The sequence below is a fragment of the Xenopus laevis genome, chromosome 9_10L, assembly GCF_017654675.1.
Source record: "Xenopus laevis strain J_2021 chromosome 9_10L, Xenopus_laevis_v10.1, whole genome shotgun sequence".
NCBI lineage: Eukaryota > Metazoa > Chordata > Amphibia > Anura > Pipidae > Xenopus > Xenopus laevis.
This window is the reverse complement of record NC_054387.1, coordinates 80,136,920-80,151,388: the sequence shown is the minus strand read 5'-3', so window position 1 is coordinate 80,151,388 and position 14,469 is coordinate 80,136,920. Positions and strand designations below refer to the sequence as shown.

General features: G+C 41.9%; 1 protein-coding gene across 3 annotated transcripts in view; it reads left to right on the top strand.

Moving 5' to 3' along the window:
* znf385b.L (zinc finger protein 385B L homeolog) overlaps positions 1-14,469 on the top strand; it is a 289,009-nt gene that overhangs the window by 61,359 nt on the left and 213,181 nt on the right. For all 3 annotated transcript variants that reach the window (XM_041575943.1, XM_018236005.2, XM_041575941.1), the window contains exon 2: positions 12,888-13,193. In XM_041575943.1, coding sequence (XP_041431877.1) covers positions 12,890-13,193 — 304 coding nt within the window. In that variant the 5' untranslated portion in view covers positions 12,888-12,889. The remainder of the gene's footprint in view (positions 1-12,887; positions 13,194-14,469) is intronic.

The window sequence follows — 14,469 nt, the reverse complement described above, 5'->3', positions numbered from 1 at the left end:
GCAGCCTGATTGCTGACATTACAAACCAGAGAGCTGCTGATTTTAATTCCACAAATAAACGCAAATGTTAACACGAAGGTGAAAAACTCCTTTAAAGTAGGAGTTATATTCATTCCAAGCAGTAATATACAGTATAACAAACGGACTATGCAAGTCTCTTCCCTTGAAATAAGGGGTTTCCCAATCTATTTGGCATGTTAACTGTAAGCAAAGCCTAACTGTGACACTGAATCAATTTGAGTCTTACTGACTCAAAATTATCAGTCTCCTATTCAAGACTGTATTTTGCCCTAGGCACCAGACCACTTGTCCCCAAACGACACATGCAAAATGATGTCGGTGGAAGTGATGTCATGATGTACTGCATGTTTGTGTCACTTCCGCCCGTTACACCATGCAAGGTTCCCCCCTAACCCAACCACCCCAGCCCCTGCTCCTATTAGTGTGATAGCCGGTTCCATTACTATAATTTATTTATTAAAATAACTTCATGTCAATGTTACCCTCCCCCTTTTTATTTTTAAAACTGTTCACATTTGCAAAAGTAATTGAATATTCCTTTTAAAAACATTCTTTATGGCTCAATTACAGTATTTAGAAGCACAGTTATACTTAATTGAGGAATATGTTCTAGAATTCTTGACATTTTTCAGTTCATAAAATCATTAAAAATAACATTTGCATTATGCTGATACATTATGACCGTGACAACACTTGGTGACATTGTCAATGTGTCAGAAATTAAAATCTGGAAGTCTCTGAAATCAATTTGGCAGAATGTTGAAAATACCCCTTTCTATTCTCGTCTCATTATTAATAGAAAGCTACCAGGCACTAATTAGAACAGAAATGCAAACATTTCTACAATCTGTTACTGCTAACCTCAAATTATGACATCGGAAAGAGAATTTTAAACACTTCACGTGCCCGTGCGTCAGGCAGTTATGCAGTATTATCTGTGTCAATGAAGGAGAAATAGTAAGGCATATACAATTGCCTCCAGTTTCCTGGTAAAAAGTGACTCATACCTTAAATGTAAGGTCATTGTTACACATAATTATTTAGTTTTGCTAGGTTCTGCATTGATTAGGGCCACTAGCAACCCAGCAAGTCATAACACTCCTTATAGCGGCAAAAACTACCTATGATTCTCTACACTGTGCCAACTTCAAACTGCTCTAAAACATACAGTATTTGTTTATGGACCAAGTCAAAGTACCAATTGGCTATTTAAGCCACATCCATTGTTGTCGGCAAAGCTGCCTCTACATTGTACAATGACATGCTTTACAATTTCATGTTTGCTAGTTTGTGGCAACAATTTGGGTAAAGACCTTTCCTTTCAGCAGGATCATAATCCTCTGCACAAAGTAAAGTCCATACAGAATGGGTTTACAGAGTTGGGATTGGAAGAACATGACTGGGCATGATCTCAGCCCAACTGAACAGCCGTGGGATAAACTGGAACACAGATGCAAGCCAGACTTGATCCCCATCATCAGTGCCCAACCACTTTCATATGAATGGAAGCAAATCCCACCAATAATCTTCCAACATCTAATGGAAAGCCTTCCCAGAAGATTAGATGTAAAAGCTGTTTTAGCAGCAGAAAGAGAATGACATTTATATTAATAGAATGTTAGAATGAGATGTTGGGGGTCACTTAATAATGCAAGTGCTATAAGGGGCAAAAAAACATGCCCTTTTGGGCGCATCCAGTGAGCACTTGTCTTGTGTTGGATTTTTAAAGGTGCAGAATGCTCTCATGGGGCAGGCGGTAAGGTGTCAGACATGTATTTTTACATGTAGATGCATTTAATTGGCTGGTTAGCATCTGCATGTTTGTTGTGGCAAAAGTTTGTGTGCATGCATGCTCCCTCTCGTTAAATATACATTGAACTCACTCTCCAGTACAAATACTATCTCTTGCTTAGCCCAAGCGATACAGAGCTGCCCATTCCATGTTTAATTCTCTTTTGCTGACCCTTGGCTTGCTTTTGGAGTGACTGACTTTTGTGTTTGACTTCAGCCTGTATTCATGAACTCTGATTTGTGCTGACTGCCCTCACATATTGATTCTGATACCATGCTCCTGATTTCACCCGGAGACTCCATCTACTCTTCTGTCTGAGTACCTGGCACTTCACCCACTTCTCCACTGACTAATGATGCGCGAATCTGTGGCATTTCGATTCGGGGCAAAATTTGCAAAACACATTGAAGTCTATGGGCATCAAAATTATTTTGACGCACGTTAATTTTGATAGCGAGGATAGTGTCTAATAGAAAGAACATATACTGCAAGTCTTAGTATGAAAGATGCATCCGACTGTGGGGATCATAGCATCCCACAAAACGTGTGCCATTGCATGACCAGATTGTGTGGGTCAGATTTAGGGGCCGATTCACTAACTTCGAGTGAAGGGTTCGAAGTAAAAAAACTTTTTGTGCTCCTTGACTATCGAATTGGCATAAATTCGCCTGAGTAGAATGATTCGAATAGATCGAGCGCAAAAACGCTGCGACTAATTGCCATTCGATAGTCGAAGTACTGGATCGAGCGCAAAAACTCTGCGACTATTCGCCCATTCGATAGTCGAAGTACTGTCTCTTTTAAAAATACTTCGACTGCCTACTTCGCCACCTAAAACCTACCGAAATGCTTTAAAAGCCTATGGGAAAGTCCCATAGGCTTGTTTTCCAAGTTTTTGATCGAATAAAAAGGCATTCGATCGAATGAAAATCCTTCGAGCGAATATTCGATCGAGCGCCTATTCGCCTGGCGAATAGTCGCCAATTCGACTAATCGCCAGCGTGTAAATTCGCCCGAATTGCCTATTCGATTCTATTCGATTCTATTCCCCAGTCGAATTTAGAGGGATTTAACCCCTCGAAATTCGACCCTTGATGAATTTGCCCCTAAGTCTGCTCAAAATCTCTTATGTAGTTTAGCCCTAAGACTTTTTTTTGCCCTTAAATAAGCAAGAAATTATATTACATGCTTTTTATTCTACCAGCAGATATGTTGCTTAGCACATGTTTGCAAAAGCTTTCATGAGCAAAGGAAACATCATTCACACAAAGCTAAATTTGTTCGCAATGCCCATATTTTTTGTTCCATCCTTTTGTTATTTTGCATTCCACTGGCAGCAGGTAATGTCCTCTTTTTTAGATTTGTTTGATATTTGTCATAATTCAGCAGCACAGTAGGAGAGGGGTCATCATGTTGAATCATGCAGCTGAATGTCGCACTCAGGGAGCTTTCTGTTCTGGCTACCATTATCAATCAAGAATAAAAACAGATCTGACACTGAAATAAAAGACAGACGTTGTAAACCTACATGAGAAATATATATATTTCTTTTTAATCTCTGTCAGGATAAAGATGTCTGCTCTTGGGCATTATATATTCCTGAGGAAGGTCTAGATGTGTTAGAAATTCTAAAAACAAATATACTATTCAATAATAAATACAGTTCTTGTTCAACATCATAATTAATCGATATACAGCAGGAGCATTTTACTTTTAGAACTTTTTAATCTGCTTTTTTGTTATGAAGATCATAGGTAAGGAAGGGTCCCTGTGCATGTAATGCATAAAACAATTATATATTGCTTCTATTTTGTCTGTAGGGGTTTGTTGGACATAGTATTGGAGATACTAAGAAGACTAGTAAAAAAATGTAGTTGTAAGTCTCCCAAGGACATGGTTGCTTTTGTTATTCTAACTGCAATAAACAAGTGAAATCTAAATGCTATTTCCATTTTTGTGCATAGCCTTAAGTAGGAATATGGCAAACACATTCTTAAAGTATATATTATTTCTTATTCCATTTAAAGGGCATCTATCATAGACATTTTAGTTTCATTGGTGGTGTGGACAAAAAGAGCCTGTGCTCCAAGTGGAGGAAAACTAGAAAAACAAGAACAGCCCCCCCCTGAGCAAAATATGCAAAAGTCATGCAATAACTGCTCTGTTTTTATTATTTAGTCATACCAACAGATGACATAATGGTATTCCATAATTAACACTAACACATCAGTTATTATTGATGTGGGCTGGCCCCCCTTATTTCATGAACTTTATATCTACTGAGTTCATAATGTGCTCCAGAACTTCAATTTTTCCAACCTAGAAGCTATTGGGCAGGCAGCCATTGCTAGTGCATGCAAGTGTACATAATGGGACACCCATTATGGCATGGATGTGCCCGAGCATGGACACCCATATCAGCTGTGATTAACATTTATCAAGTGAAATTTTCATTACAGGAATATCTTGTATTCACTGGGTCATTGTCTCTCATGATCTGAAAAAGAGCTTTGTTGAGTGATGTTTTTTGTGAATACAGGGTTGCTGGCTACAGCTGCTAGTAGGCTTTGATTTTTGATTATATGTGAGAGTATTCAAAATTTGTGCAAAGTGTGGTTGAGCAACATTAATTACATAGCCTTTAATAAAAGTTTACCTGAGATCTGGGGTGGTACGCCTGTTTGCTGAAACCTGCACCAATCCAGGTTTCTTTGTGTGAGCACAAAGTTGCCATTTTCTGTTTTCGACCTTCACTCTAGCCTCAGGCCAGGTTCACATAGTAGTTAAATAAAAAGCCAGTGTTTTGCTTCTTTTCACTCAATTGCTCATGTGCACTAGAGATGTCGCGAACTGTTCGCCGGCGAACTTGTTCGCGCGAACATCGGGTGTTCGCGCTCGCCGGAAGTTCGCGAACGTCGCGCGACGTTCGCCATTTTGGGTTCGCCATTGTTGGCGCTTTTTTTTGCCCTCTCACCCCAGACCAGCAGGTACATGGCAGCCAATCAGGAAGCTCTCCCCTGGACCACTCCCCTTCCCTATAAAAACCGAAGCCCTGCAGCGTTTTTTCACTCTGCCTGTGTGTGCTGAAGAGATAGTGTAGGGAGAGAGCTGCTGCCTGTTAGTGATTTCAGGGACAGTTGAAAGTTTGCTGGCTAGTAATCGTTTTGATACTGCTCTGTTATTGGAGGGACAGAAGTCTGCAGGGGTTTGAGGGACATTTAAGCTTAGGTAGCTTTGCTGGCTAGTAATCTACCTTCTACTGCAGTGCTCTGTATGTAGCTGCTGTGGGCAGCTGTCCTGCTTCTGATCTCATCTGCTGACTGCTGCAATAACAGTAGTCCTTGTAAGGACTGCTTTTATTTATTTTTTTGTTGTTTTACTACTACTACTACTACTACTATAAGAGCCCAGTGCTATTAGTCTAGCAGTGTTGGGGAGTGGGACTGGTGTGCTAATCTGCTGCTCCTAGTAGTTCAGCAGCACCAACTTTAATTTTTTTTTTTAATATTCATTTTTTTTTTATTTTACTTTTTTTTATTTTACTACCGCTGTAGTAGTGTATAAGTTGACCTTTTAGGCATTATTTGCCCTGTAGGCATTATTTGCACACTGTTTTCTTCAACCCGCCATCTAGCTGTGTGACCTTGTTCACATTCTGTCTAAATATCCATAATATTACCGTCTCCAGAAAAAACACCGGAGTGACTTTTTTCAAGCAGCCATAATATATTTTACGTAATCCGTATCCACCGCTGTAGTAGTGTATACGTTGACCTTGTAGGCATTATTTGCACAGTGTTTTCTTCAACCCGCCATCTAGCTGTGTGAGCTTGTTCACATTTTGTCTAAATATTGATAATATTATCGTCTCTAGAAAAACCACTTGAGTTACTTTTTTTCAAGCAGCATTCATATATTTTACGTAATCCGTATCCACCGCTGTAGTAGTGTATACGTTGACCTTGTAGGCATTATTTGCACAGTGTTTTCTTCAACCCGCCATCTAGCTGTGTGAGCTTGTTCACATTTTGTCTAAATATTGATAATATTATCGTCTCTAGAAAAACCACTTGAGTTACTTTTTTTCAAGCAGCATTCATATATTTTACGTAATCCGTATCCACCGCTGTAGTAGTGTATACGTTGACCTTGTAGGCATTATTTGCACACTGTTTTCTTCAACCCGCCATCTAGCTGTGTGACCTTGTTCACATTCTGTCTAAATATCCATAATATTACCGTCTCCAGAAAAAACACCGGAGTGACTTTTTTCAAGCAGCCATAATATATTTTACGTAATCCGTATCCACCGCTGTAGTAGTGTATACGTTGACCTTGTAGGCATTATTTGCACAGTGTTTTCTTCAACCCGCCATCTAGCTGTGTGAGCTTGTTCACATTTTGTCTAAATATTGATAATATTATCGTCTCTAGAAAAACCACTTGAGTTACTTTTTTTCAAGCAGCATTCATATATTTTACGTAATCCGTATCCACCGCTGTAGTAGTGTATACGTTGACCTTGTAGGCATTATTTGCACACTGTTTTCTTCAACCCGCCATCTAGCTGTGTGACCTTGTTCACATTTTGTCTAAATATTGATAATATTATCGTCTCTAGAAAAACCACTTGAGTTACTTTTTTTCAAGCAGCATTCATATATTTTACGTAATCCGTATCCACCGCTGTAGTAGTGTATACGTTGACCTTGTAGGCATTATTTGCACACTGTTTTCTTCAACCCGCCATCTAGCTGTGTGACCTTGTTCACATTCTGTCTAAATATCCATAATATTACCGTCTCCAGAAAAAACACCGGAGTGACTTTTTTCAAGCAGCCATAATATATTTTACGTAATCCGTATCCACCGCTGTAGTAGTGTATACGTTGACCTTGTAGGCATTATTTGCACAGTGTTTTCTTCAACCCGCCATCTAGCTGTGTGAGCTTGTTCACATTTTGTCTAAATATTGATAATATTATCGTCTCTAGAAAAACCACTTGAGTTACTTTTTTTCAAGCAGCATTCATATATTTTACGTAATCCGTATCCACCGCTGTAGTAGTGTATACGTTGACCTTGTAGGCATTATTTGCACACTGTTTTCTTCAACCCGCCATCTAGCTGTGTGAGCTTGTTCACATTTTGTCTAAATATTGATAATATTATCGTCTCTAGAAAAACCACTTGAGTTACTTTTTTTCAAGCAGCATTCATATATTTTACGTAATCCGTATCCACCGCTGTAGTAGTGTATACGTTGACCTTGTAGGCATTATTTGCACACTGTTTTCTTCAACTCGCCATCTAGCTGTGTGACCTTGTTCACATTCTGTCTAAATATCCATAATATTACCGTCTCCAGAAAAAACACCGGAGTGACTTTTTTCAAGCAGCCATAATATATTTTACGTAATCCGTATCCACCGCTGTAGTAGTGTATACGTTGACCTTGTAGGCATTATTTGCACAGTGTTTTCTTCAACCCGCCATCTAGCTGTGTGAGCTTGTTCACATTTTGTCTAAATATTGATAATATTATCGTCTCTAGAAAAACCACTTGAGTTACTTTTTTTCAAGCAGCATTCATATATTTTACGTAATCCGTATCCACCGCTGTAGTAGTGTATACGTTGACCTTGTAGGCATTATTTGCACACTGTTTTCTTCAACCCGCCATCTAGCTGTGTGACCTTGTTCACATTCTGTCTAAATATCCATAATATTACCGTCTCCAGAAAAAACACCGGAGTGACTTTTTTCAAGCAGCCATAATATATTTTACGTAATCCGTATCCACCGCTGTAGTAGTGTATACGTTGACCTTGTAGGCATTATTTGCACAGTGTTTTCTTCAACCCGCCATCTAGCTGTGTGAGCTTGTTCACATTTTGTCTAAATATTGATAATATTATCGTCTCTAGAAAAACCACTTGAGTTACTTTTTTTCAAGCAGCATTCATATATTTTACGTAATCCGTATCCACCGCTGTAGTAGTGTATACGTTGACCTTGTAGGCATTATTTGCACACTGTTTTCTTCAACCCGCCATCTAGCTGTGTGACCTTGTTCACATTCTGTCTAAATATCCATAATATTACCGTCTCCAGAAAAAACACCGGAGTGACTTTTTTCAAGCAGCCATAATATATTTTACGTAATCCGTATCCACCGCTGTAGTAGTGTATACGTTGACCTTGTAGGCATTATTTGCACAGTGTTTTCTTCAACCCGCCATCTAGCTGTGTGAGCTTGTTCACATTTTGTCTAAATATTGATAATATTATCGTCTCTAGAAAAACCACTTGAGTTACTTTTTTTCAAGCAGCATTCATATATTTTACGTAATCCGTATCCACCACTGTAGTAGTGTATACGTTGACCTTGTAGGCATTATTTGCACACTGTTTTCTTCAAACTGCCATCTAGCTGTGTGTATTATCGTTTCCAGAAAAACCAACTGAGTTTTTGTTGTTGTTGTTGTTTTTTTAAAAATAATGCCAGGCAAAGGCAGGCCGCCACGCAGAGGCCGTGCTAGGGGCCGTGCTGCTATGCAATCCTGTGGCCCTAGCAAATTGCCCAGTTTTAAAAAGCCAATGACCCTGAACTCCCAAAATGCTGAAGAGGTAGTTGACTGGCTTACACAGCACACCCCATCCTCTACCGTTTCTAACTTTACCACAACATCCTCCTCATCCTCCACTGCTATGGCCACCCCACGTAACACTTCCTCCACCACCGGTGCCCCTTCTTCACTGGAGTCAGAGGAGTTATTTTCCCATGAGTTTCTTGAACTGAGTAATGCGCAACCATTATTGCCAGAAGAAGATGAAGGAGATGAGGACCTTACACCAGATTTAATTCTGGCAGAGAACACGATAGAGATGGACATAATGAGTGATGAGGAGGAGGTCCCCGCTGCTGCTTCCTTCTGTGATGTGTCAGAAGAAATTGATGCATCTGAGGAGAATGATGATGAGGAGATTGATGTTTTGTGGGTGCCTAGTAGAAGAGAGCAAGAGGAGGGTAGTTCAGATGGAGAGACGGAGAGTCAGAGAGGCAGTAGGAGAATAAGACTTAGAAGAAGCAGGGAGGACAGCCCGCAGGGATCAGTAGGGCAACAACATGTATCGGCACCTGTGTTCAGCCGGCCAACGCACCCGCCATTGCCGCCAATGCCGCCAACTTCTACTGTTACCGCCAGATCGCACACTTCGCAGTGTGGGATTTTTTTAATGTGTGTGCCTCTGACAAAAGCATTGTAATTTGCAATGAGTGCAGTCAGAAACTGAGCCTTGGTAAGCCCAACAGCCACATAGGTACAACTTCTATGCGAAGGCACATGAGCGGCAAGCACAAAGCACTTTGGGAGCAACACCTCAAAGGCAACAGGCAAACTAAAAGCCACACTCCTTCTGGTCCAGCATCTTACTGCTCTACCTCTGCTCTCCTTGACCCGTCTGAACCACCCTCCACTCCGCCTTCCACCTTGACCACCTGTTCCCATTCCCAGTCATCTGCCACCAGCCAAGTTTCTGTGAAGGCCATGTTTGAGCGTAAGAAGCCAATGTCTGACTGTCACCCCCTTGCCCGGCGTCTGACAGCTGGCTTGTCTGCACTCTTAGCCCGCCAGCTTTTACCATACCAGCTGGTGGACTCTGAGGCCTTCCGCAAATTTGTAGCAATTGGGACACCGCAGTGGAAGGTACCCAGCCGCAATTTTTTTTCTAAAAAGGGAATACCACACCTGTACCAACATGTGCAGAGCCAAGTTACCGCATCTCTGTCACTTAGTGTTGGGCCAAAGGTCCATATGACTACTGACGCATGGTCCTCCAAGCATGGTCAGGGCAGGTATGTCACCTACACTGCCCACTGGGTGAACTTGGTAATGGCTGGGAAGCAGGGAATGGGTAGCTCAACAACAACAGTGGAGTTGGTGTCACCGCCACGGATTGCACGCGGTTCTGCCACCACCTCTACTCCTCCATCGCTCTCTACCTCGTCTTCTTCCTCTTCTTCTTCTTACTCTGCTGCTGGGTCCTCCTTCTCCTCCTCCACACCTGTGCACCCCCAGCTCCCCCTAGGCTATTCGACGTGCCAGGTACGCCGTTGTCACGCTGTCTTGGGGATGACGTGCCTGGAAAGCAAAAACCATACCGGATCTGTACTCCTGTCATCTCTGCAGTCACAGGCCGATCGGTGGCTGACCCCACACCAACTGCAGATCGGAAAAGTGGTGTGTGACAATGGAAGCAATCTGTTGGCAGCGTTGAGACTGGGCAATTTAACACATGTGCCCTGCATGGCACATGTGTTAAATTTAATAGTCCAACGTTTTGTCTCCAAGTACCCAGGATTCCAGGACGTTCTCACCCAGTCCAGAAAGGTGTCGGCCCATTTCAGACGTTCCTACACAGCCATGGCACGCCTTGCTGACATTCAGCAGCGCTACAACATGCCAGTCAGGCGTTTGATTTCTGACAGCCAGACTCGCTGGAATTCAACGCTCCTTATGTTGGAACGTCTGCTGCAACAACAAAGGGCCGTCAACGAGTACCTTTTTGAACTGGGTGGTAGGACTGGATCTGCAGAGCTGGGGATTTTTTTCCCCCGTTACTGGGTGCTTATGCGCGATGCCTGCAGGCTCATGCGACCTTTTGAAGAGGTGACAAATATGGTCAGTCGCACCGAAGGCACCATCAGCGACCTAATACCCTTTGCTTTCTTCCTGGAGCGTGCCGTGCGACGAGTGACAGATGAGGCTGTAGACCAGCGTGACGAGGAGCTGGAAGCGCGCGATTTCTGGTCGGAATCACCAGAACGAACCCAGGCACCTGCTGCAACGCAGGGAGAGGTGCCAGAAGTGGAGTCAGAGGAGGAAGGTGGCTTTGTGGAGGAGGAGGAGGAGGACCAACAGGAGCAGGCTTCCCAGGGGGCTAGTGGTGACCTTTTGGGGACCCCTGGTCTTGTACGTGGCTGGGGGGAGGAGACCGTGGATGATGCAGTCCTTGATAATGAGGAAGCGGAGATGGATAGCTCTGCATCCAACCTTGTGAGAATGGGGTCTTTCATGCTGTCATGCCTGTTGAAGGACCCCCGTATCAAGAGGCTTAAGGAGAAGGACCTGTACTGGGTCGCAACGCTACTAGACCCTCGGTACAAGCATAAAGTGTCAGAAATGTTACCAACATACCACAAGTCCGAAAAGATGCGGCATTTACAAACCAGCCTGCAAAACATGTTGTACAATGCTTTTAAGGGTGATGTCACTTCAGGAACTCATCAACATTCCAGGGGCAGAGGTGCCAGTAATCCTGCCACGAGCGCACCTGCAAGGACAAAGCCCTTTGGCCAGTCTGTAACGTCAGACATGCAAATGTTTTTCTGTCCAAGGCAGCGCCACAACCCTTCTGGATCCACCCTCAAAGAACGCCTCGACCGGCAGGTAGCGGACTACCTGGCATTAACTGCAGATATCGACACTCTGAGGAGCGATGAACCCCTGGACTACTGGGTGTGCAGGCTTGATCTGTGGCCAGAGCTGTCACAATTTGCCATGAACCTCTTGTCTTGCCCAGCCTCAAGTGTGCTCTCAGAAAGGACCTTCAGTGCAGCAGGAGGGATTGTAACTGAGAAGAGAACTCGCCTAGGTCACAAAAGTGTCGATTACCTGACCTTTATTAAAATGAATGAGGGGTGGATCTCGGAGGGTTACTGCACGCCGGAAGACTTGTTCTGACTTCTATGCAGCTGTCCTTCTCTTCAAGCCTCATGACTCCACACACAGCTGTCCTTTAGCGTCCTCCTCCCTCCGCCACCGTTACAGACTAGGGTGCAAACCCTACTGGTTTAATTTTTTCTGGCCTCTGTGCTTCAGTGGCTGCAACCAAAAAAACTGGGCAAACAATGTCTACAAGGTCAACGTATGGCACAAAATGACTATTTTCAGCATTTATATGGCATATTTTTTCTGGCAACTGTGCTTCAGTGGCTGCGACCAAAAAAATGCATATTTTCAGCATTTATATGGCATAATTTTTCTGGCCTCTGTGCTTCAGTGGCTGCAACCAAAAAAAATTATATTTTCAGCATTTATATGGCATAATTTTTCTGGCCTCTGCTTCAGTGGCTGCAACCAAAAAAATTTATATTTTCAGCATTTATATGGCATAATTTTTCTGGCAACTGTGCTTCAGTGGCTGCGACCAAAAAAATGACTATTTTCAGCATTTATATGGCATATTTTTTCTGGCCTCTGTGCTTCAGTGGCTGCGGCCAAAAAAACTGGGCAAACAATGCCTACAAGGTCAACGACCTCTAAATTCATCTCTAAATTTTAATCAAATAATTCACATTTTTAAAAATGATTTCCTTTTTCGCTGTAATAATAAAACAGTAGTTAGCACATGATCTTAAGTAAGATGTAATGAATCCTTACTGGAGGCAAAACAATCCTATTGGTGAATTATTTTTTAGATGACTTAAGTTATGGAGATCCAAATTACAGAGCGATCCCTTATCTGGAAAACCCCAGGTCCTGAGCATTTTGGATAACAGATCCTGTACTGTATAAACCTGTCTGTCTAACATCTCCTTCCAAAAACCATTAATTTGAAGTTAGCCCTAATTCTCTTCTTGGTGGGATTTTTCTCCATTCATGTATAACCTATTGGGCACTGATATTGGGTGTTCAGGCTTGGCTCTTATTGGCATTCCAATTCATCCCACAGTTGTTCATTTGGGTTGAGATCAAGGCTCTCTGCAGGCCACGTGTTTTCTTCTATTTCCATCGCTGCAAACCAATTCTGTATGGGTATTACTTAACCATATAGTGTATTGTTATTAGTCTGGTTTGTCCTCAGTGTATTCTCAGACAGCAAAAAATGCAGACGTATGCATAAAACGGTCTGTGTATTAACTTTAATGCTTATTAGTGGCACCTATAAAAATATTTGTGCAAAAATGTTAATTTTTTCCAATGTCTATATCTGTGTACAGATATAAATAGAAAGCCTGTGATGTAAAATGCAGTGCCTTGGCATTAAAAACATGTTGTTGCCTTTCTAGAAATGAAACGGCCACTGAGTCCAGACTACGATGTGTTTGAGAACGGGAGGATGAGTACGGCCATGTTTTTGCGCTGCTTTGAGGAAAAAGTAGCTTGGAATGAACGGACGGAGCATCAGTTTGCTAATGAGAAGAAGAAGATCCTGTTCTCACTGTGTGAGGTGTGTAACCTCCAGCTGAACTCAGCGGCTCAAGCACAAATCCACTACAATGGCAAGTCTCACCTGAAGAGGTTAAAGCAGCTCAGCAATGGGAAAATATCCACTAACTCACCTTCAAACTCATTGCTTGTCAGCGCCAGCACAGGTGAGTTGCACTTGCACATGTGCATATGTACTATTATACTCTCTATATCTCCAGTGATCATAGGTTAGATATGCCAAACTTTGGTTGGGAAGAAGAAATTTTACTTTTGTATGGCTCTTTGGTGTCAGGAAACATCTATCATCTTGGCTGCTATGCCTCTGAATTCCACCTATTTGGTTAACCCTACATGCATGCTCATGCATGCATCAAGTTTTTATATAGAGTCTCCGTGATTCTTTGCTTTTTAATACTGTTGTTTACTAGTGAGCAGAATATTTCATGTGAAATGTTTATTTAATACTTAGCGTTGGATAAGATGCTGTTGCTTAAATATTTCCCGTAGACCTCTAAAGGACTCCTAAAGACTGGATAACGTCTTAGCATAGATAAGCAATGTTGTAGACCTTAAACCCATGTATATGCTCTGTGTACACAGGAGTCATTAGATGCAGGACAAGGTGCAAAGTGCAAAAATATGTGTACTCCTCCATGTTTTCTGTACTTTGCATCCTTTGATGCACTGTAAAAAATTGAGGTCTCTATGCAAAAAAACCCACACAAGGGGCAAGTCATATAGATAAAAACTGCTCTGCCCTCTACTCATCCCATAACTTGAGTGTCATTAAAACGCATAAGTTAGGGAGCACTGGCTGGAACCAAGCCCTCTACGGTCATGGCTGCTTGGCACCTGGATGCGTTTTACTCTGCCCCTAGTGCCACATTTCAAACTCAGTGCTAAGTGCAGAGCACAACCATGACTTGGATGCAAGTACTTTTTGAATCAGAACTAAGGGACTCACTTTTGCGCCCCCTAGTGTTCTTGCACTTGAGTCCAGGGTCACTCCATAGGGCCCCCTAGTATGTACATGACTTATGCTCTACTGTTTGCTTAAAAGAATAAAATGAATAAATTGATGTTTATAAATTAACCATAGTTCAGCCGGTATGTAGATTGTGAATCCTAAATGCAATTTTAATGGAAAATATAGTAAGTGCAGTTTAGTACTTTTATTTTAATCATGGGCTGGAGTAAGCTAGCATTATTTTGATATTTGTACATTCTGTATTATTATTTGTAGAAATGATGGCTATTTCAGATTTGCATGTTATTACAAACCTTTCCTACCTGTCTGTGTGTATGAATAGCTATTATATAAATTAAACTGTGGCATTTGATAAATGAAGAGCTAACGGGTTACATGACTGTGCTGTACAGCATTGGCTCCTATTAAATAGCTGATGTTTCTCACGCCTTTGGGAAAGAGAGTTAAACATG